Source organism: Tyto alba, unplaced genomic scaffold, assembly GCF_018691265.1.
Source record: "Tyto alba isolate M040663 unplaced genomic scaffold, T.alba_DEE_v4.0 Super-Scaffold_2, whole genome shotgun sequence".
In the NCBI taxonomy this organism is placed as follows: Eukaryota; Metazoa; Chordata; class Aves; order Strigiformes; family Tytonidae; genus Tyto; species Tyto alba.
Window position 1 is genome coordinate 9,563,987 of NW_024881282.1, and position 25,887 is coordinate 9,589,873.

At 36.3% G+C, this 25,887-nt stretch overlaps 1 protein-coding gene across 1 annotated transcript in view; it reads right to left on the reverse strand.

The window, feature by feature from the left end:
• Positions 1-25,887, reverse strand: part of GRM5 (glutamate metabotropic receptor 5) — a 272,568-nt gene that overhangs the window by 50,918 nt on the left and 195,763 nt on the right. Inside the window, 1 exon segment of the mRNA XM_032990966.2 lies at positions 8,743-8,978. Coding sequence (XP_032846857.2) covers positions 8,743-8,978 — 236 coding nt within the window.

The following is a 25,887-nucleotide window of genomic DNA, read 5'->3' on the forward strand; positions in this document are numbered from 1 at the left end:
ATCACCCACCCGCCCCCTCAAATTTGCAAAAGGAAAACAAACTGAGGCCAAATCTTGCAGGAAGTTCTGGGATTGTTTGCATGCTAAACATTGTTTCCAATATTTAGCATGCAAACAAACAGAAACCATAAAACATTCTTCGATAAAATTCATTATTTTATGGATTTTTGATGTAAAACCTGTCATTCCTCTTTTTTTCCCTACTTCTTACCCTCAAGGAAAATTAAATACATTTTTTGTGTTTGCCAGCTGGTGACATTATAAAGCCTCATCAAGCAGGGATGCTAAAGTGTGCAAAATTACAATGGATCAATATGTTTCTAAACTTTTCCAAGGCTGAGAATACTTTGAATTTTAAAGAATGAAGAAATGGTAAAAGGAAGAGCGAAAATACTTTACATTCCAGGCAGCCCCCATGTTATTTTTTTCTCTGAGGAGAAACAAGAGAACAAAATATGAAACAGAATATGGTAGAATATTTTTTTTTAAAGTGCAGAGCAGTTTGTTTGCTCTGCAAAGACTTTAACATTGAAATAAAAGGAAATTTGTAGTGTTTTATTTTTCTTAATTTTAAAATTTCTCAGTGAACAAAAGGTTGTTTATGACAAAATCCTAAAAATCCTAGGGGACATCACAGAGGAAACCAGAAATATAACCTACAGTCTCCAACTGTCTCAATTTTACCCATGACTGTTTCACAAAATTTTTCTATATATTTCCATATGTATGTCATTAAAGACTTCATTGATTCTTTATACTAATTCTTGTTTTGAGTGACAAGAAGCTGACAGAAATGCATTCTAGCAAATATGTCCCACATTCACTTTCTGCTAGCAGCACTTCAAGTTCAAGTCCACCCGCAAATGTATTTTTTTCCTTTTTTCTTTTTCCTTTGCTTTAGAGAATAGCTCAAAAAATATGAGACAACAGGCTAATCTTTGCAACAAGGACATGGTAGCGCCTGTCTGATGCAGAATATGGTGTGTGACTTCTTAGGTCTGTCACAGGTCTGTGCTGTCACAGTTGTGCTCCCTAGGAACACATCAGGAACCTTCCCTGGACCTGTGTGTTCTGGATGAAATGCCACCAAGTCAGTCACCCCAGAAACATGCATGTCTGTTCTGTGAAGAAATGACTAATTTCCTAAAATAAATGAAAAGTTGTACATACGAACCAAGGTAAAGCATAGTATTCATGCCTAATTAAGTTATAATTGGTTAAAGATACAGAAAAAGACTTATTTTGGAACCTTTTCCAAAATCTGTCATCAGAGCTTTCTGTTAGAGTAACATGAAATAAAAGAGTAACTTTTGGTTCTATGTTGTTTATAAGGTTCCAGGTGTATTTTTCTACTAAAAATATACTTTTTTTTTTTTTTTTATTATTTTCCTAATTTAATTTCTTACAGGCTCTTGGACTGAAGAAGAGAGATATTTTCTGCTCTATAGGAAAATTTATGTAGTTCAAATGTCCTTTTCCATTCAAAATGAATACAAAAACTCAAGATGGGATTTTTTCTTTTCTGAAGAGGAAATTCTGAGGGAAAAAAAGAGATTTGTTAATACTGGAAAATGTCAGTGATGCTGAGGCAAAAAACAAAACACTTAAACAATGTAAAAGCAAATTATAAAGTTGAAACAAAACATTTGTGCTATCGAAATGAAAAAATAAAAAATGACTCATTTCAATGTTTTTCTTTCAAAGTGTGTGTCAATGAATCAACATGCTGTTATGGAATATTTTCCAAATTTGACAAGAAATATGCTCACCAAATGTTTTGACCAACTCTAACTTTCACTCTGCAACTGAAAGCCAATACTAGCACTGTTACATTTTATGTGATGTTTATCACTAAAATGTTAAATTTGAGAACATCCAAGGGACCAAATTCAGTGTCCTAAAATGCAGAGTGGATTTTCAAAAGATTTTTTAAAACTACTTAGTTGACTTTGGTGTTTTATATCTATTTAAATCTACATGAGCAAGGCATGTTCAGAGTTCTCACAGAAGTGACTAGAGACTGACCTGCAAATTATAATGAAACATAACCACTACAGATGCAAAAGCACATTAAATACTGGCATAAAACTTTCTGTACTTGAAAACATGTTTATATGAAGTGTTTGGATATATATATGAAGTTGAACTGCTGAGAGAAAAGAATAACAGGAGCTATTCCAATTCCTCCATCTAATAAGTAATGTATATAATCTGAATACATTTGATTATATTTTACTTTTATTCTTAAGACTAGAGAGACATGATCTATGTGTACAATGGTACTAAACTCTTCCAGATATTTTTAAGGTTCAGAAAGGCACTGAGAAAAAGAATTATAATATAAAGGATAAAACCACAGTAGCATGGTATATCATCAAATATGTCTAATATATGGAAGAAGGAAGGTAGGGAGCATAAAATGAAGGAAAAATAGATATAGTTTTGCAGTCAGATTTTGGAGGAGCTTGATGAATTCCATAACAGCAGTGAGACAACTGAATTAATTCAAGGGTTTGAGTTTCAGGTGTGTTAAAATCATTATTAAAGTATATCAAAAAGTCTTTCAAATAGGTACAGCAGAACATACAGCAGCTCTTAGTGCCACACTGCTTCTTTCTCTAAGTGAGTCAAAAAAATAGTGACATATCTGTGCAGGCTCCTGGCCCAGATTATATCAGGCTTCTGGAAAATTCAGATCTGTATCTATGCCTTACAGGTTATCTGCCTTTGGAAATTTCTGGATCTGACCCAGCATGACTGTAAAAGTAGTGATAAACTGTTTGAGCTCCAAATCTGAAATATGGGCCATAAAAATGAGGGCTGGACCATCCTTCAGTTTGGCAGTGCCCAAGAACAAGACATAATATATCAAGTATCAAAATGAGTGACAGACAGGATGTATTCAGGAGAATTTAAATGCCCTTTGATTTACTGTTTAAAAAATATAAATGAATTTTAACTCAATTTGTTTTGGTTTGTGCCGGGCTGAGCGAGCCGAGGACCCAGCCAAGGAGGAAGAACGCAGCCGACTCAGTATGAGTGATAAAGCATGCTTCAGTTTATTGATTTTCATTACAGCCTTTTATAATCCTTCTACTAATTATGCCTACTAGTCACTAGCTGATTGGCTTAAGCTCTAAGGGTCGTATTCGCACGGTCCACCTACTTGCAGTTAGCTTACAGCACAAGCTTCTCATAACACTAAGTTTCTCATGCTACTATTTCTGATTCCTGTTGACTTGTTTTCGATACATGACAGTACCGTAACACAATGTTTCTCAGACCACCGTTATCATAACACTAGGTTTCTCAGACCACTATTCCTAATTCCCCTTAGCCTGTTTTCGACACACCACGGTACACAAGGCCGAAGCATCCTTGACATTCCTCAGGTATCAGCAGCTGCGAGCAGCTGCAGGCAAACCCTAGTAAAGGCCCAGCATCAGCAGCTAGAGCAGGCTCTGATCGTACAACTGCTCGGCGGGCTCAGGACCCTTGTCTCTGAGCCATTCTCCAACAGGTTTGTTTTCATTTGCAAACTAAAAATAAAAGTGTAGGAATGCTAAATTTGGGGAATATAACCTTTAAATGTGACACATTCCTTGAAATATGGAAAATACCCTTCTGTTCTGACAGCACTTATTTTTTTATTGGCTTATTGGCTGCGTTCTGATTAATCTATTTTTGGCATTTAAGGTTACATTTAACCAACAGATTATTAGCATGTTGCAGTGTAAAGACTAGACAGTCATGTTTTATTCCTTAGTTCTATCTAGAAACCCCAAAGGGCCATTTGTTAAACCAAATTTCTATTCAGCTGAAACTGTGGGACTTTCTGTGGGTCCTTTTGACCTCACTGAAAGTAGTTGGAGCTGGATGAGATGCAGCAAACAGGTAGATAATTTTTGCATTTACATTTTATGTGCCCTTCTGTACCTTGAGCTGGAAAATTTTTCTTGTATTTATCCCAAATCTTCCTAATCTCCTTTTCTGCAAATAAACTCATTCAGTCTTAATCCTGTTCTTAATTGCTTGGAGATATATTGGTGTCCTGGATTGAGTGAGTGGTGGAGTTTTTTTGGTGGCAAGGGAGGGGGCTGCAGGGGTGGCCCCCTGTGAGAAGCTTCTCGAAGCTCCCCCAGCGACAAGTCAGCTCCACTTCTGTTTGGAAAATTGAGCCAATCAGCTGCGCCTCTGCGATAATGTATTTAAGAAGGGACATGGTGACGAGCAGTTGGACTTGTGAGGAGGAGTTGCTGCAGCTGCATGAACACCAAGGTCAGTGGAGGAACAGAGGAAGAAAAGAGGGGGAAGGTGTGCCAGAGCAGAGACCACCCTGTATCCTGCAGTGAGACGGCAGGGCGGCCCCCCCCTGCCACCCATGAAGATCTACGGTGGAGCAAACATTGATTTATGGCATGTGGTTTCTGCCTAATTGATCAAGGTGCTATGCCTGAAGAAGGCCGGGGTCTTGTGAGAAAAGGTAGACCTGCTACTGTAATTCAGCACTGGGAGTATTGCAGCATGTGAGGGTGTCCCACACCAGAGCAGCTCAGGAAGGGTTGCAGCCATGGGATGGAATCCAGTTGGAGAAAGTTAGTGACCCATGATGGAGCAGTGTGGGGAACACTGCAGCCTGTGGGAGGGACTCACGTCAGAGGAAGATTGTGGAGGACTGTCTCCTGTGAGAGGGGGACCATGATGGATCAGGGGGAACAAGTTCCAGAAGCTCCACTCACTGAAGATGGAAGAAGCGGCAGCACAGACTGCACCCCCATTCCCTGCCCCTGCGCCACTGCGGGAGGAGGTAGAGATATCGGGAGCAGAGCTGAGCCTGGAAAGAAGGGAGGGGTGGGGATCAGATACTTGGGATGTGTATTCTGGTTTTGCTCTGTGTTTAAGTAATGTCCTAAAAATTGCTGCTCCATCTCTGACTCTGGTTTTTACACAGCATGGGAAAAAATAATATCACTTAGCAGCAGAGGCAAAAGGATTTATTTAAAAGACTGGTAAATGTAATAAATATGCTCCTACTCCTGATGACTTTGAAGACTTGACTTTTTCCACTGAAGTTAGTTGAGCCAGGGTTTCACAAAAAACTTTGTTTGCATTGCGTTTTGTTTCTGCCCTGTGTTAAGATGCATTTGTAAAGCACCCTCACTAGGAGGAAAAAGTACTAGGAATTTGAGTAGATTAGCCTTTTATGACCTGTAGATGGTTGTTGAGTAGAGCTACTCATCTGGATCAACTTGCACACCTATTTACGAAATTTATCGAATGGTAGCCTTAGATAATAAAAAAATATCTGACCGGTATCAGAGGGGAAGCCAAATGCAATTCTTGTAAAATCCCTAGTGTTTGGAGGCCATTACATAAGTCTTTTTAAAGGTGCATTTTAAATTCTTTGTTCTGACTTTTGATGTTCAGATGTGGCTTGTAACAGGTCTCCTGTGGCATGGAACTGATTACACTGAAAATCAAGTCAGATGATTCTGCAAACTTCTTACTTTCTGTAGTGCTCCAGCTGGGCAGAAAATCAATGTACTTAGCAACAGCAGTGACACCCATTTGGATTAAGTAAGTGTGTTCAAATCTACAAATGAAAAGTGGACTTGATGTTAAAATTTTCATCTCAGTGTGAACTAAATGTATGTGAAGGGATTGAGACTTTTCAGAAATTAATGGAAAAAAAGTTATTTTAGTTTGTTTCTTGGATTCTCTTTATTTGTCTGATTTCACGCTTTTATTATTCATATCGTACTAAATCATGTCTTCATTTCATAATAATACCTGTTTGGAACTGCCTGTGGATAGCTTATATTAAAAAATGAAATAACCCTCACAAGTCGCTAGAACTGGCTTAACTGACTTATGACTTCATGTATTTTCTGTCACAGAGGTAAATGTAGCCTATCAGTTTACTAGGCAGACATCAACAAAGTAAATACCAAGTATTAAACAACTGAATTCATATGTGGGGCATAGGTGAAGTCAATTATCTATTCAGATTTCAGATATATCTCCTTGTGTTTATTTTCTTTCTGTTTAAATAAGTTGTTTGTACTATTAACCATTGTTTATTTTTTCATTATAGTAGAGAATAATTCATTTTTTTCCACTAAAATAATGGTTATTGCTTTCTATATAGACACTTTTATTTAATAATGACCCCTTCTATCAACAACAATGAGCTTTATGTTTATCTTTTTATCATTATCCCTAGAAGTAAAGAATGTTTAATGCAGTTGCTGGAGAAAAGAATGTATCCAGTTAGATAAACTAAAAGACATAGTCCTGGTTTCTTATCAGGATAAATCTGAAGCAGCACTAATATATTCATAATTGTGCAGAAACTGTCAGGACAGTTTATGAAATACATGTGACCATCAAGGGCAAGTATCATCTTTACAATTGTGAAGTCTGAACTGAGGGAATTTATGACTCAGAACTTTGAGTCCTTGAAACCAAATATGAATGAAGGAATCAATTTAAAGACATGATTTTGAAAGTCACATGAAAGATAAGAAATTAGGTAGAAACAAAAACTATCATGAAAGCCTCAAAAATTCATGTTAATTTTGAGGTTAAACTCCGAACGTCAATACCTCTCACTCCTGTAATTCTCAGATAATACATTTGTGTCTTTCCTGCTGGTAAATCCACAGAGTTGTCTAACTTCAGTATTTCTTCACTTTATCATACATCCTTGCCCAATTTTGGGGCTATTATGAGAAAAAATAACATAGGTGTCTTAGCACTTATGACACAAAAAAATGTCATTGAGTAAATCTGCATGTCATCTTTCTGGCCAACTTTTGAATTTCCTTTATATCAATTTTGACGGATGGTCTAGATTAAAATCAAAACTATAAAACTGAGTAATGTGATGACTAGCTACTTCCTGTGTGAAAACCCTGATTAAATGGATGGTTTTAATTTATTGCTGTGCGTAGTGTTAATCTGCGGAACTCCACAGTTGAATTAACATTTTCCACCTTACACCAACAAGAAAGAATTAAAACTATTACAGACTGGTTTTCATTCCTTTATTATAGCCATCGTGCCCAGCAGTGAATATGACAATACATCTGAAGGAAAGGGAATTAGAACAATCTATTTGGGAAATTAGTCCTTTTCTCTGTTCATGGTTGCAAATCAGCAGATTCTTTCACATTTTTTTGTGTGTTTGGCATTCCTGGGTTTAGGAACTTTATTTGAGCTGTGGCTCATTCAGGATCTCTTTTTGGGAAACCTTCCAGCGATGAGTGCTTTTCGAATCAAGCTATTCAAGTTTTATGATTAAGCTGTCTCATATCCATGACTGGGTGACTTCTTGTCTAAAATAACATCTCTCTGCACCCCTGAGATAATTTCTTTATGGTGGTGAATTGTATTTTAGGCACTATAAAAGACTCTGTAGGAACCTACATTTCACAGTTTACGACCTTTCATATAAAACAGAAATTAGATTCTCCCAATGTTGGTAAGTATGTAAAAAAAGAACACCAGAAAAGTCAAATTGAAATCTCGTTGCTAACATAGCATAGTGCTATGAACGAGGTCTTTATTAGCCTGTATCCAGTCATGCCCATTGTACTGACATCTCAAGAAAGAGATCTACATTATCGTGGGGAAATCAATGAAGATTACGGCTCAATATGCAGTACCTGTCAATAGTGCAAATAAAACTTTTGTCAGGCTGTGTTGGAATGGTAGCAGAAGAAAACTAATATAGAAAAGTCAGTTGAATGTTGAAGGTATACACTGAGATTTTGTGGTTCCTAGGCTCAATTTTCATCTCAGCCAGAGACTTCCTCTGCAACCTTGCCCAAATCAACAGAAAGATTTATGAATATGAAGTGGGACCTGGGGGGGGGTTGCATTGTGTAAATCCAAGACTTAGGTCCTTAAAACCATTTCTTGGTCTCATAGGTGTGTGGAAGATACTGACATTTTTAGGAGGGAAGGTCCCTTGGGGCTTAGAGCTGTGTTTGGGATAATGCCCAGCACACCATCTTATGCCACAGCACCGGCAGAATGCCCGTTGACTTAGTACTGTTTGGCATCTCATGAAATAAAGAGTAATTAACAGACATAATAATAATACAAAAAAAAAAAAAAGCCAACAGAAAAATGTACCGCATCTTTCTGGGGAAAATGTTTTTGCCACTGTTTTGCAAAATGACAAAATGTTGTGGCAGCTTTTGCTAAAATCAGTACAATTTAATGAAAAAGATCAGCTCAAAATGGCATTTCCTGAAATGACTCATGGCTGAAAGAAAACCTAATGAAAGCTTTCAAACCAGCTAGTCTTCTATCTGAAGTACACAAATAATCATCATTACCATATGGACTTTAGATAACTTTTAGTTTATTAACTCTCTCATTATTCCTGTGAACTAAAGAAGTATGATTAGCCCTGTTTAAGAAAAGAAGCATTGAATTTTTTATTAAAAAAGTTTTGAAAGTGTTTAGATGCCTATGGAGGTAGAGTAGCATCAAGTCTTTCAAATATAGAGAGGAGTTACGTACTGAGGTATTACTTGTCTCTTTAGAAATCTGAATACTTTCAAAATTGTGGTTGTCATAATTTTGAAAGAGCAAGGATTGCAATTCCAATCTCCTTCCTTCTAACCCCACTTACTGTTCCACCAGACCAGGCTGTATCAGTCCAACACGAGCTGTGTACATCAGACTTTCAGTCACACTGGTATACACAGCAGAAGAAATTAATTCACTTACGTGTGCAAGTCTTGTTGTATTTAGGATTTTCTTGAGGAAACCCTTCCAAACGGCACTGGAACCTGTGCTGCCAAAATTCCTGAAACCATGGATTTCGATGATTGGTTTCTGGCCGAAGTTGTAAGTAGTAATCATCAAACCATTTCACGTCAGGAGACTGGAGCTTGATCGTTATTCCACCGACAGCTTCACGCTGATACCCTTCTGTCACATCATACCTGTCTGCCCAGCCATCACTTCAGGGATAAATGAAAGAGAGACAACATTAACCATTCAAAAGAATAAAAAAAGAAATTTCTTAAAAATAAAATTTGGAGCTTAAGAGCGTACACCCACACCTATGATTCAGTGGAGTTTAGTGAAGCACCTGTTATACTTCTAGTAAAATAATTCAGTGTTTTCCTTTTCTTTATGTTTGTTTGTCATTTGCACTTTCTACTTAGAAGATATATTTTTCATCCTCCACTTCAGGTAATTGAAATAACATTAAAAATCACAGATCCTGAAATCTATTTTGTATAAGCACATCTCTGCCTCACTTTAAGCCTCACAGCTCTGGGCAGAAAATCTTGGATTCAGTGCTATATTGATACTGGGTTGATACTACAGTTACCTGAATAGAGGTGACCTTGTAGACAGGACCTCTTACAGTGCGAAGGGCAGGACTGTGTTGCAGACTGTGCCTACACTGCACACTGGAGCATGACACCAAGAGCCAGAAGCAAATTTTGAATGAGCTGACACTGCTCAAGCAGAAATACCAGCTCAGAGCTCAGATGCTGAGACAGTATGGCATTGCATCTGAAGCAATAAATCCTCTGCAGACATGACTAATGAAGCTGGGCAGAACATCATGCAGATCCATGTGTTTCTTCTGTTTCTTGGTTGCTTGTGGCTGGAGTATTATGGAATTGTGTAACACTGTACCACACACAGAAATTTAGTCTCATTCTGTTAACCTTTCTGCTTGCAACATTCAGATCATGAGTAGACAGAAGTGACTAAAAACCCGAATCAAACAAAACATCCCAAACTTCTCAGGGTAATTCCCCTCTATCTGCTTTTACAATGGATTTTCTTGGAAGTACTGACAAAGTTTGACTCAACTCCATTAAAAATGTATATATCTCACTAAAGCATTGCATATTTCTGCTGTTTTATCATGGACATGTTATTTCAGTTTTTCAAAAGACCCAGGTCTTACAGTTAGAGATTTGTAGAAGAATCTCAGACTGTTTGGTTTGTTTGTTTGTCTGTTTGTTTGTTTTTTTTCCCACTAAAAAGGTACTGATGTTAATGACTATAGAGAGCACCTTTAAATTCTAAAAGTTGAATAACTGAAGCATAAAAAATAAACTTGATTTGTTTTATTTTAAAACTTAATGAGTTGTTTAAAGCTAGCCCTAACTATTATAAGTTAGTCATAGTGTATCTGATGTAGGTGACCTTTATCTGTATAGTTCTGTTCTATTTTGATCACTCTCTGCCTGGCTTAAACTTTGCTCCTGTGTTGCAGAGCACTCAGGAAGCCTGCTGCAGTCACCTGGGCTCCAGCACATTCCCTGTGCTCTAGACTAGGACTCAGCTGTCACACAAGGCAGAAGTCAAGACCTCAGATAGTGACTCCTCCTGCACAAGACACTGTTTTCATCAAAGCCTAGACTCTTATTAGCACAGCTGCAATGTCAATAAATAGCAGCTTCACCAGGGACAAAAATAATATCCAGTGTCTAGAATGAAAATGAAGGGACTGTTAAACATGTTTCAGATTTCAAATGCACTAATTTACTCAGCACAAAAAAGTAAAATATACATTCATGAGAGGAGAAGGATGAGCACTGGTGTTTAGCTCAAATACAGCACTTGGAAAATTTACCTTCAAGCTTAGACCCAATGAGGGATGAACAGAGGTTTTATTGTTCCCAGTTGTCAGTATCCCAGTTTTATGACTTGTCTCATAAACAAGTTAGAAAAAACTTGTTTTCTCGTAATTAATTTATTCTTCATTTTTCAGAGGAACAGTTTTGTAATCCATCAGAGTGCTATAAAATTTACAGTATTATTTTATGAATAGTTATTTCCTCTAAGAAGATTTGCAACAGAAATATCATTATATAAATTTAAGGTATTAAAAATTGTAGAAATAACAACTTCATATTACATAACCCTTCTTCTCAACTTTTCCACAGAGGGACTTCTTAATTCAACAGAACCACTTTTCATTCAAATATGTATTTCAGCTTAGCTTTTTGGGCAAAAAGCTTTTAGGAGAGTTATATAAAAGATGTACTCAAAGTATGTATTGTAGAGGCAACAATGTAGAGATGAAAAGGGCTCAGACAGATAAGGTGGCAAAGCAAATGCTAAACTAGTATCTAAAGGACAGTGAAAGCAGTGTAGGAAAACAAGCTTGCATGAATATAAAAAAGCACTGGTAGTGTGTGATATTTAAATTTTGCACCCACAATAGAGTAACACTTATGGGATGTTGATGACAGGATGATATAGATGTATTTGGGATATTAGACCTGTGACATCCTCTGAACTCAGTAAGGGATCTGCAGATGGGGAAGAAGGGGACAGGTATTTGCTTATGTTCACAGTCTTTCCTGTCCCTCCTTAGACTTTTTTTCTTCTTCTAATGGCTTAATTTTATTGTAGCAGCCAGTGATATAATTGTACTCCATTGGTGGCTGTATTATGACAGGTTCAAAATGGTATTACCCATCTCTAAAATCTACTGGTTCAACTGAAGAAAGATGCTCTGGCACCAGAAATTGGCTGTGACAAGGAGCTCCAAATGAAGTCCAGTATAATCTCCACTCAAACCCACAGAAGTGACGAGGTACATAGGTTACCACTAACGCTGTGCAGGACCGCATGCTGGTGAGAAAAATGGTTCTTTGTATTAGCAGTAGGGTGTAGAGGATATTTATGTGAACAAACAGTTAAGAACAGCTTCCTCACTGGTAGTAAAATAAGTCTAGGTGAACAGTATTCCAATAATGATTATGAAAGTGTCCAACCAGATTAAATGGAACATGGATATCCTTAACAGATCACTACACAAGCTCATTTTTCCTCCCTTGCATGGACACTGTACTTTCCAATTTTAGTCTGATTGGGTGATTCGGATTGTTAGAAATAGATCGTGTTGCTTTTTAACCAATGGGCAAATGTCCTTAAAGTGATCGCACCAAAACTTTAAAGATAGAGTTGCACATGAAGAAACTTTGCTGTGAAAGAAAGCAGTAGTTGCACAGCTGCAGCACCAAAAGTAAAAGCCTCTTACTGAGATATGTCAGGTGCACACCGTAATTCATATATCTCATTCATCAGCTTAACAGGGTAGAAAGCTGTCAACAAAATAAGAGGACTATGACATGTGCAGATCTGACTGTCCTCAATATTACACCCACGTTCAACACAGTGGGGAATTGTCTTTCAGGATCATGATGTGCTTTCCCATAATCCAGTTCTTTTTAGTTTATATTCTTGGCTGTCAGACTAATGTCCAGTGCATTTTCCTTAAAGGCAGGTAGTATGATACAGGATAATAACCTTACTGTATCAAACAAAATATATAATTGTTAATGATTCTAAAAAAAAAAAAAATCATTTAAGAAAATCCCTGTACACCAAAGAAAATAAGAAATCACAAAAGGAAGTAAAAAAGGAAAAGTGGCTTTTACTGTTGTAGTACTAGGAAGAGATGAACTTGAATTAGGAGGGCCATTATCATAGTGCTCTGTATCTGTTATCAGATCTTATTTGCGTGTGTACAGTGTCCCAGATACTGCTTTTTGAAGGATATGCCAGGGTAATGGAGATTTTAGTGAAAAAATATTCTACAGCAAACAGAGGGGAAGAGTTCTGCTCCTTTGATAAAGGTCTGTTTATTCACAGTAAATCATAACATAATTTATATCTGTCCTGGTTGGCGCTGGCCTAGAGCTCCCGTGGGTCTGGCAGCGGGAGGAGCTGCAGCACCCTGAGACCCCAGGGGCTCCCCAGGTCCCAGTGCCCTCACCTGTGTGCGGGGGCGGGGGGAGCACAGCTGGAGGGCTGGGCCCCGATTGGCCGATAGTCCATGTCATGTGACCTTGTGCTCACTATATAAAGGCAGGAGTGGGCCAGGAGGGGCTCTCATTTCTGGGAGTGTGGCTGTGGGGCTTTTGTGTTGGGGATCGCCGGCTGGGAGCAGGTGGGTGTTGGTTGGTGGCTAGTGAGCAGCTGTACTGTACATTACCTGTTGATACTGCTGTCAGTGTATTGTTCTGTTACTGTTATTAAACTGTTTTTATCTCAACCCGCAAGTCTCCCTTTGCCCCTCTGATTCCCTCCCCATTCCCAAGTGGGGGGAGGGTGGGTGAGTGACTGTGTGGCATTTAACTGCTGAGTAGGCTCAAACCACAATAATATCATAGAAAGGCTCCAATAAATGGCATTGCAGAGCCACCAATATTTACAAAGTTTATTAACAAATAAATATAACAATGAATAAATATAAGCACAATGAAATAATTCAATGTTTTAGATAATTACTTTACATACAATTACTTTTAAACATCTGAACAGAAAAGTTGAGACAAATGAGATCCTATTTAAATACCTGGGTTGCACAGCTGTGATCACAGATCATGAGCGCCCTGCTTGCTTCCCCACCCACAACACTGGACACTAATGGTAGGGAGTAAGTCTTCAGACTTCTTTAGCTGAGTATACCTGAACAAGTGGGACTGTAATTGTCGGACAAGTATATATTGTTATGCTGTATGTACATAGACAGTAGATGTGCAGACTTTTTAGGATTATATTTGAAATAGTAAAATCTGAGAAAATTGAATGTGGTTTCCTGGATTTTCTGTGTTTTTTCCTTTCCCATCTTTCCCATCCTTCCCATCTTCCATGTGAAATAGTCATTACCAATAAGAGCTTCCCCAGATGGGGGACACTTGTGCTGACTTCAATCCACTCTGCCTATCATACAGCGATTGTGGGAGGAAGAGAAAGAAATCTTTCACAATGAAGTGTTGATACCCAAGAAAAATGAAATGCAAGACTGCATCTGTTATAAAGAAACCTCCACCTGTTTGAAGTCTTTTTGTTTCCTCTGGAAAGAATCACCATGGAGGGAGGAAAACATTCAGGTGAAAAGTGGCACAGGAGCAAGCTCATGATTGAAACATTATGAAGAAGTCATCAGAAAGACACTTAATGACTATAAAGACTACTCAATTTGCATGACGGTGATGGCTGCTTTGATCTCATACAGTGCAGTTAGGAAATTGCTAGCCTTCTTGAAAAACATTTACAAATAGGTGAAATTAGTCAATCCCTGTCAACAATGACTCGAGCATTTACTTCCACAAAATGTCTTCAGAAAGGCAATATGTACATTGGTCCAAGAGCACTCCACATCTACGTGGTAAGCAGTATAAGATCAGGTAAGATCAAGAGCATGAAGCATGCTGCTGATGTCAATCTGCTTATCAGGGATAAGAGGGATTTGCAGAGCTGACTGATGCCTTCTACAGGACTAGCAAATGATTAGAGTTCTATATCACTGTAAACAGGACAAAGGAAAAGAACTACTGCCATCTTAAACTAGGTAAGAGAATGTGGAAACCTTAATTTCATGGTAAGATCCATGTGAGACCTCAATTGCTCAGAAGAGATCATTAAGCATACAGAAATAAATAGATAATATAAAAAAAGATTTAATGTGTTCAGGAAAAGCAGGCAAATGAAGTAGGAAGGAGGTGTTGCCGCATGCATCAGGGTTTCAGTCACATGTTCAGACATGTAGAACATAGAAGGAATTCAGGCTATTGATTACTGGTTATGCTTATAGGTGACAAGTATATGGTCCCTTCTGTGATAAGTATCTGATTGATGTTATCAAATCTGCAAGATGTTGTGGAGAAAGGTTTATCTGAGCCACTAACAGAGCATTATCCAAAGCACAGGACTTACTTATAATGACGGGTAGGAGAAGAATGCAATAGTTTGTCAATCAAGTTCTTAGAAAGCCTAAGTGACACTACTTAGATACAGGCTGTACCTAGTGACAAGAAAGAGGATGCTCTTCTGTAGGTGTTTAATTTGTAGGCGGGGACTGCTTGAGAAGGTTAAGACAAAAGGCAAATTGGGTGAGAATAACCATTAAAAATAGCATTTGTGACTTTTAAAAGGGCAAGGAGGAAAAATAGCAGACTTACTAAGCTAGAAAATTTTAAGGTTTGATGTCTTGTAAGGAATGTCTAAGGAACTGAAGAATTAAGCAGTACTTAATTAAAAAGTGTCATGCAGAGGAAGTATAGGAAATACAGTGAGATATTATCGTGCCTATCTCAAAGTAGAAATATATGAAAAGCAGAAGCAAGATCACATTTTCAAAGATCAACATGAAAGAAAAACATTAGATAGTGATAAAATGAGAAAGGTCAAGGCACAAAATGAACTGCAACAAACAAGGGACATCACAAGTAACAGAGAGCAATTCTCTAACCACTTTATTGTGAGAGGAAGAGTAAAAAAAAAGTTGGCCTACTGTTCACTATGGGGAGAAAGCTACTAAAGACAAATCCAGGACAGCTTTTTGTATCAAGCTTCACAAAAGAAAAAGCTAGTGGTTAGTGACAGAGGTGAAGGGTCAGTCAAAAAGTGGGAAGATGACTTAGAAAACAGGATTGATCAAATTAGCTGAAGATTTATAGCCTAAATAACAAAACACAATACTAGCGGAGAGATGTGATAACTATCTTCAGGTACATAAACACCTGCAGCTAAAAGATCATAATTTGTTTCTCATGTTGATGTAATCATTCATGACTTAAACTAGAATGAAAAAGACTCATTTTAGGCACCAGGAAAATATTCCTTACAGTAAAGTGTATGAGGAACTAGAATATTTTGGAGACTCTTGAGGGTGACAGAGAATAAGATAGACTGTCTCATATAAATGACCCTGCTTTGGTGAAGGAAGGACAGCAGGCTACCTGACTTCTTGACATCCACTCTGCCCAGTATTTGTATCAGCTTATGTTGAGGTTTGATGTATATCTGGGAATGATGACTGTATAAAACCCAGTGGATTAGAGAAAGAATATAAAGAAATTTATAATAATGCACCTCTCTCACAGTTTCCCCAGTTTCTCATGATGTTTTACCTTACTTCTTTTGTTGTTATTGTATTTTTTTCTCTCTGCAGTTGCTATGGGAAACTTCAACAAACAACAGAAAATGATTTAGAATTAATTGTGTGTTTGACTGTACACACAGCTATTTCCAGTGATGTGGTCAGAGTGCTCAGGAATGTGCAGTGTGTCACACACCTGTGCCCAGCAGAATCAGGGCTCCTGATCTGGAGAGGAAGCACCAAAATGAACCATGTGGAAAAACACTCCCCCATGTACAGAATGAAAGAAACACTGGAAAAAACTCTGCTGATTAGAGCCAACCAACATTTTACACAGTCAGAATAGTTTAAATGAAAAGGCATTTTTTCTCTGAACTAGAAACTCTTGTTTCTATTGCTTTTAAAATTCCCAGTCTTCTCAAAATAACTCTAAATTAAAATGATAATGTTTTATCTTTTTTGGGGTGGAGAAAGAAAGGTTTTTAGATATATTCCCTCAATAACACTATGTCTCAGTATAATTAAGATAGTCCTTTGTGTTTTTAAAAACAGAAAAGAAATTCCATGTTCCCTAAATTAGACACTTTGGTTAACAATCTGAAGTAAACACAGGTCTGGCAGTTTAAGACCACTCGCTTAGTTTTGAATAACCATAGTAGCAATTCTGTATTATTAGCCCTATATGTAAGAACTGTTACTTTTGTAGTCCAAATCAGTTCAGTTGTGGGAACTGAAACTCTGATGACAATTAGTCAATGATAAGACATCAGATCTGAACAATGGCAAAGTGATTGCATAAGCTGACATGCTTACATACTAAATGGATGCAGGCTTTATTTTTAAATGTTACAAGTCTTTTATACTGTTTATGACACTTCTTAAATGTCAACTATGGGGTTCAAATTCTTCTTTATAATGTTGACTTCGGTGACTGTTTTCAGATTCTTGAGAAGCCTTCCAAGGACAGGTAATGTCCTCAACTTCTGAAGGACAATTGGACTAAAAAAGTTTCAAAGAAGAAAATCCTACACTGACAAAAGGATTAAATAGATACTATAATTGATTATTTTTCCATTCAGTACCACAGTATCCTTCAAGGACAGCTTCAGATTTAAATACTCCTGAACAATCCAATGTCTGTTACATTTCTGTTTTCTTCCCATGAAACATGCTAACAATACAAATCAGAATTAGAACTTTATTGTTCTGAGAGTCAAGTATATAAAGATATACAACTCATGAATTGAAGATTATTAATTATAATATGTCTCAAAATTTAGCAAGCTCATATGCCAGACAGTAAAAGAGGGGCAGAGCAACTAGGTGACACTGTGCAATTTGGCAGTCCTGGAAACTACTGCAACCCTTTTCTGTCACTGTATTATATGAAAATTTGACAATAAACTTATTCTCATTTTATTGCACTAATAAGTTAAGCAACAGTGAATTGCAAATATGACTTGCTGGCCATTGGGGAGATTTTTGTTAGCTGCTCACTTTAAAAAACTTAATCATGAATATGATATCAAGGTATCAGGTATATACTATCAAGATCTATCAGATATGATCAGGTATATACTATAAAGATACCAAGATTTATAGGGAAATTTCTAGAGTACATTTTCTGCCTTTTATACACCTGATATGTTGAAAGGTGAAACCATCATCCTTAAAGGGTGTGTGGTATTAAGAATTTATTTGGATTGTCTAAATAATAAATGATGATGAATGGTAAAGTGAAAATGTGTATATTTTAAACTGGTCTTTCCCAAAATAAACATAAATTTCTTCATGACATAATGCATTCCATACAGACCTAACTGACCAGCCTGTGCTTTGGATAAAGCTCTGATAGCAGCTCACAAAAAGCTTTCTCCACATCATCTTGCAGTTTTGATAGCATTAAGATGTCATAGTTTACGGTTTTAGAGCTAAGACTCTTTTTTATACCACTTGATACCACTCTTTTGATATCTCCTGAGTTTCCTTGACTATGATGCTGGCATGTCCTCTTCTCGGCTGCTGCCAATCCTGAGTGGGAGAGGGGAGCAGGCAGAGGACTAATGCTAAACCAACTGCAACTAGGTAGGTTGACATCCAGACTACCAACTGGTAGAGATATTCCTGCAACAGCTCCTCACTATGTTACATGTCATCTCTACAGCTAAAATGATGCTCTGTCTTTTTACACCAGTGGATTACAGCATAGAAAGATAGAGACATGTCTATTTGGTTCATTAAGTAACTCACTATACCAAAATAAACTTTCCAGTTACTGGCTCTGGACAAACTGTGATCAGTGAAATGTCATGCGTCTGTAACAGTTAGCTGAGGAACACAGCTTTAGGGTTCATGTGAACACTGCTTGGAATATTCAGCACATATTTCTAAACCACTGTTTCTAAGATTAGACAAAATACTAAGAGATGCATGTATACAACAAAAACAGACTCCCTACCCTCCCTTTTGTAAACAGTTCCACTTATTTTCTAAATTGGAAATGCAGTAGTATCTTGGGATCAGTTGAGCTAATTTCTTTTTCTCTGAAGTCCCTCCCCCTTCAATCTATAGCTAAAGTTATTACAGTTAATGAGTGCATTCATTAGGCTGTAGACTAGTCTTTTTTTGTTATGCAAAAATCTGTTTGCAGGCCACATAATGATGGTGAAAACTGCTGTTCTGCCCACGTGTAATCACTCTCCTGCCAAAAATCTGACCGATAGCATTTGAAGATATATTTGAGAATTTTTTCTTCACCTGTGTAGGAGTTTGTTGACTGAGTGACTGTCTTAACTTTCCTTTCGTTATATTTCTCTACACTCTCAAGGTTTTTTTCTATATCCTAAAAGCTCTAAAAATATTAAAAAATCCTCATGCTCTTCTGCAATATGCTGCCAGTCTCACAAAGGTAAAATTGTTTGATTAATATCAGGGTGGTGAAATTGCCTTTGGTGAGCAGCTGTAAATTGTTGCATTTAGATGAGTTCATTTTATAACTGTACACAATGAATTCTTGTCTTTCTGCCTGGCTTTTTTTAGATTACAATTCCTCATCTTTGTCTTCTTTTTCATGCATATCATAAAGATAAATGAATTTAAGTGTAATCTAAATGAAATAAATTAACTGATTTATTTTTAGGCAGTATGACACGCTGTTTTCTACAAGATGATATCTAGAAGTAGCTATGAGGTGAATTTGGCAGATACTTTGCACAGGAGATTACTGGTACTAATTACTTGCAGAGTATCCAAACTTCCCCAAACTGACAAGGTTTGTGATAGCAATTTGAGAGATTGGTAGTCTACAGCAACATCTAATTTGCATGAAAACAGATAGTTTTGCAGCTGTCTACATCTGTAGTTCAGAGCTGCAAAGTAATTCAGCCTCCTGTCTGTAGCCTGGTTTGCGATAGAAAATATAGTTTCTAATGTGTGATGCCCCTTCTTCATGCTTGCAAACTCTCATAGGCAATCAGGATAACTGGAGGAAGTTATATCCATATATATAAATTGTATGGGCTGTCCCCTGAATTGAAGAGGAATTTGACTGAACGCTACTGCTTAAAACACCAAGGACTTTGAACTTGTGCAGTATTCCCTCTTGATGTCTGAATAATTCTTTAGTGTGGAGAAGGTAAATATCTGACATATTACCAGGAAGAAAGGCATTTTGGATGATTAGACAACTTCATAAGGTCTTAGTTATTTTTCCTAAGATATAATGTAAAACTGTGCTAGAATTTAAGACTCTCACCTTTTTTACTGCCTTCATTTTAGAGCAATCATTTCATGACTTCCAGGTTTGTCTATACTGAATAAATCCAGTTCTTTCTAACTTTCCTTTCAAGAGTTGTTTTCTAAACTCGATGCCATTCTGGGCCTTATTCTTCCTGAAAGTGTCCAGCTGGTTCTTGTCTTTGCAGACTTGGTGCTACCTCTGAAAGCGCTGAAAAATAGTGTTGAGTATGTGACCTGGGTGCAGCTGCTGGTGAGCACCAAAATGAGAGCTCTGTGGGCTAAAAATGAGATGACAGTGATGGACTGTCCTGTTGTGATTGTTATAGACATAGGAATGTCTTGTCCTGAGCTGAGGACCCTCATATATTTGTCCACTTTCCCACACTGAATCAGCAGGCAGTTCCCGCACTGTCCCCAGTTTTCTCCCTATAGCTACCAGGGGGAACTGTTACGCCTTTACTAAGGGGGTGGGAAGAGGAAGAAAGCTTGATGAATGGTTTTTTTTCATGACAACATGTTGGGAAAAGAGGAACTATTTTTTTCAGGTTTCACATTAGATGAGGACTGCCAAAAAAAGAGTTAAACCAAAGGAAGGCGTCTCTGCTATAGGAAAACCTAAATTTTATTTGGGAATTGGTCACAGACATCAAAACTGCTTCCATCACTGCTTTGTTACAGGGTAAAAACATTACTTCACATCTTAGAAGTATATTTTCCAAATACGGGAGCAGCTTTTCAACAGTATTAATACTGTTGACTCATATTTATAATTCATTCTAAGCTCCTCAAACTGCAAACTTCTCATAATGACAGCCTAAAAAACACCAGTTACACGACAGCAACAGCAGAAAAACAAGGAAAAAAAATGGTTCATCCTTAAAACATTTCAATCAAATATGTATTTTTTTCTGTGAAAGTACTGACTTTTATCATCCCCAGAACGCCTGACTTCAGGATATCTTCTCAGGCATTAAATACAATGTAATGTTATGTACCTACTAAGCCTATATAAGCAAATACCACAAAAAAGTCATGTACAGAAATCAGATCTTTGCAGAAATGACAAGCAAAACCCTATTGTCTTGAAACACTGTCACAAAACTATATTCTGTGCATCCCATGTACCTGAAATGGAAAAATCTCTGGGATCCTGAATGAAGAAAGATCCTCAGTTTGTTCTACAGCATCACAATATGACCATAAATATAATCCAATGCTACTTTTCTACTCATGATTGTCTTTGTATTGAATGACAGGAGTTTTCATTATATCAAGTCCACCAGGAGAAAAATAGCTTAATCAGAATTATTTTGGGTCAATGATTTACTGGAGTTACCAGTGATGGAATAATTCTCCATTAGACACTCAGGCACCACTTTCACGGATATTCAACAGCAATCTTCATAATAAATTCAAACATAGTGATATGAGTGAACATATAGCTGAGATGATAGCCTTACAGCTTTAAAAATATTTCAGAAATGGGTAAAAAAATTGGTTTACATAAAACCATTCACTTATTTGACAGAAAATGTAATACGCATAAACATATGTGTACCTATATATGCATACAGAAATATATACTTATTTCCCATGAGTATACATTTATAGCATTTTTAGCCTGAAAAAAGTAGCACTCAATAGAAAATCTCATGTCTGTATACTAGCTACTATGTGCTTTTTGTATATATTTATGAAATTATTAAACCTATTATACCACTATGAAATATAATTCAAACCAACATTTGAGATGTTACATTTGATTGTTTCTGTAGAAAAATACTTTTATGTAATATCCTTAATCCTTAGATGTATAAACAAGGAAAGAGTATGAATAAGTCAGTATATATAGACATATCTAGGTATTCTAAGGAGGTGCAAACATTAAACAAAGTGAGTTAAGAAGTCAAATAACACAAAATTGGATCTAAAGAAACATATATTCATGTCATATTTCAGCAGTTACTTTTAATAATAATGCATATATTAATACTAAGCCTTATTACATTGAAGAGAATTTGTTTATGGATAATCAGAAACTTTAGGGTGAAAATGTTCTGCTCATACACTAACAATTTGAACATGGAATGAGAAAGTGAGGATGATATGTTAACAAGATTATTTGTATTTTTAACCCCTATTTTAAAACCATCCATACCTAAAAATATTCTATTAGTCTAATATCACAGAGTTAAGCAGGCTCTTATTTTTTCACAAGTTTTAAATCTCCAGATTCCAATATATGCTCTATAGTAAATCTAGAGAGATTAATATAAAATTTGTAGTTGTGCAATGGATAGCAATTTCTTTGTGTGCAAATGTCTTAAAATGACAGATGTAATGTAAGGTTTTTGCAGAGAAAAAATAAGTAATTCAAAGCTAATAATTGACATAATTAACACATATTTAGTTAATCAAAAATATAAAAAATGCTAATATTCACAGTCCCTCATGAGATCAGTAATCTCAGTAATTTTTTTAACATCCTGTTCAGCAAACTGAGACATATATGGCAAAGGAAGCCAAGTCAGACCTAGAAAAATGACCATAGCATGGTAAATACATTGAAATCCTCCTGCTGTTGAAATCAGCTGAAGCTTTGCCACTGATATCAGTCAGGATTGCCTTCCTAGCTCTGTGTTCAAATTACGACATATCCCTATAATTAATTTAGTGCTTGCCTTCAGACAATATAATGTGTGACGGCTAACTCATTCCTTGTGCTCATGTTGGTATTACCCATAGATATCCACAGAATTGAATTATAGAACAGCTTTATAAGCACTTCATCTTCTAAAACTCCATTCAGAATAACTCGGTTGTCATAGGCTATAAACAGGAAGTTCTTTCAGTCCACTGTGGAGGTAGACACACACTTTAATGATTATCAGAGAAGGAACAACTCTAGAAATGTTCATTGTTGTCAGAAGGAAGACATTATATCAAAGTCCTTGCAACCTGACCATTTCATCACTACAGCATTCAAAGCCATCTTCTGGAAAAGAGTGTGCCATAATAAATGTAATGAAATGACAGAGCTAATCTACAATATATATATCACAAGATTTGAGAAGTCTGGACTAAAGCATTCTTTGATGCAGTAAATCACAGATTTCTTACCAGACTCAGAGCAGATCTACGCAGGAATACATTCACATCTTGGTATAAGTAGCATGAAAACAAAGAGGGATTTCTTTTGTTATATTTCTTTTGCTGAAGCAGCTTGTATTTCTCATTTACACAGATGTAGAAGCATCGTTTTCAAAAGGCAACTCATGTCTATGTACTCAATTCATTTTAAATCAACTACTTGAGCTGTCCAGTGTTAGACATTTTAAGTAAGTGACCATAATTCCCACAGTGAGGCATTGCCTTTATTTCTGTATTGATTTCCACAAATATATGACAGATTTATTATCATAAATGCATAGAGCTTGCTATACTATACCCAAACCAAAGTTCACCAAACCCAGCATTCTTGCCCTGATGGTGTTCAGTAAAAAATTCTTATGTTCATTCAAGACCTAATGTAGAATTTGAATGAGTGTAGCAAACACCAACTCACATGTTCTACCATTTTAATGGGTGAGGATTTATGTCAGTAACATAAAGCAATAGAGGTATGAACTGAAGTGATCTTTAGACATAAGGGATCATTTTAATTTGGGGGAAATCAAGATTGCAAGTTGCAACAACTTTTTCTACATCACTTTCAAACCAAGAGAGTACAGGAAATCCTGAAAAAAATGTGTAGCCAGTGGCTTCTTTACCATCTCTTGCTGTTTTGGTATGTCACAAAAAAAAAAAAAAAAAAAAACAAAACAACACCCTAAACATCTCTCAGTATAAATATTGCTGAGATTTCTTTAATTGCAATGACCCATGTGGAGAAGGAACTTTAAAATAATGTGAGGGAACTCACGGATACAAAGACCAGAAGTCATTAGATCAGGGCCATTACATTTTGCTTAGTTTCTCTGCTCAAGTGGACCCAATTCTCACTGAGCAGCACTTTTATGGCTCCTTTATTGTACTCTGTTGCAGAGTTTGGCCTTAACAAAAACAACAATGAGGTCCGGGGGTGATCTGCACCCTAGGTATGTAATTGCCTCCTGCATAAGAAATTTATTAAATTAAAATTTATTAAATTAAATTAAAAATACAAGTAGCAAATGTATAGAGCTGCAAACAAATGCAATACGTAGTATACTTGAGAGAAAAAGCATAAAAATTATGATCAGTCTTAAAGTAAAAATATGTAATTTAGCACAATATCTATATCTAACTGTAAGTTTGTAAGGAATAAAGGATTCAGATAGGACTCAACTTACTGAAAACAATATTCGTACTCACGGAAATCCCTTAAGACATCATAATCAGGCTTTAAGTTTCAGAACTGTGGCTATGTTTACCACCGATTAATACTGCATGTGAAATTTCTCAACACTTCTATGTCTGTCTCTGCAAAAACAGGCCTATCACTAAAACTACATATTCATCTGCAAGTATTGATTAATTGTTTTACAGTTTTTTTGGTTATAAATCTGGTAGAAAAGGCTTTGAAAATAAATGAATATTAAGAACCTACAGAAAAAAATATAGCATGCAGGGGTTATCTAGAAAGTTTAATTATCTTTTCTGTAATACAATAACACAATAGGTTGTAATTTGACAAGATCTTTCAAAAATTGTATTGCGAAATACATTCCAAAATTAAATTATCCACAGATGTACATGGATTACATAAATTTTAGGGAATAATGATGCAAAACGAACACCTGAATCTTTTTTATGAAATAAATTATAACTTCATGAAGTACATAATCTTCTGTCTTGTAATCATATTTCACAGAGGTTGTTTGATAACTGACATTTAAGAATTACCTTGTTAACATTTCAAAGTGATATGCAAGACATAGGGCAAGGCAGTATGACTCCATCTGGAATTTTTTATTTCTTTCCTTGGTGTATCCAGGACTTTGATGTTCTAAACCAATGATAAATTATGATAATATAGCATAACCTATCATGATTTATCAGTTAATACATAGCAAGTCCTTCCTCTGTGACAGCTGGGTAAGTGAAAGGTCTCCAACTAAGATGGTAAATTATGTGGCTCACATATGTTAATATATTTTCTGGCTATTCCTCTGTAAATGGCACAATAATTGTAGGAATAGATCCCTTGTTTAAAATGTTTTATACACATTTCTATTTAGTATCCTTTCATTTGGGGTTCATACTGAAGTCAAGGGCAAGACTCTCAATGACTTCAACTATTTATCACTAGCTTTATAGGCAACACAAACATTGTTTATTGCTGGGAGTAGTTCAGTGAATTTATTTGTTAGAGTGTATCTGAACAAATCCTTAATCTGAATATTCCAGATACTGGAAAATTGGTTCCACATTTTGTGGATAGAGAGTACGTTTCAGAAATTTGATTGGTATTGGTTGTCTCAAACTAAAAGTAACACAGGTTCTACATATATGCTTGGTTTTTCTATATCTAAATTCTGTAGTTCCATAATTTAGTTCCCCAATATTTATTCAGTGCCTACAATATTCCATATATTTCATAAAAGTTTATGGGAACACTTCTGTAACATTACCAATAATGAGGAAATCAAATCCATTTGTCAAACAAAAAAAAAAAAAAAGAAATTTTTCAAAGCTAGACATAATATAATGTGCTGATTCCATATCCATGTTGCCAAGCAACAGTTTACAACTAAGAAAATATAAATATAAAAGGAAATATTAAAGTCAAGATGAGATCTGTGACACAGCAGATCACTAAGCCATGTTGAACATTGAACATACTTTCTTGAACGAGGTCATCGAGAGATATTGTTCTGTTTCACTGGCATAAAAAAGATGTTAACTGAGGACATAGACTTGCTTTCCTAACTATGAGAAGCATGAGAAAAGGTAAAGTGAGAAATGACTATGAAAAAGGGTAAAATCAGTAAGGTTATAGTGCCTAAGTGACTTTGGAGCACAATGCCAAATAAGTGCCATGAGAAATTTTGGTAATGACGGCAAGTCTCAATAGCAACTTTTCTCAGCAGAGTTATGGTATTTAAAAATTGTGATAATAGGCTGGAAGAAACACTGTTTTAAATAGAATCATACTAAGGGGGGGAAAAAAAAGAACCTTTTAAAAGGGTTTGTTTTACTTATTCTACTTACATATCTTTTCTGACATGAACTAATGCTAAATCACTTGGAGTTTCAGAAGCATCCAACAATAGTAAATCAATGGA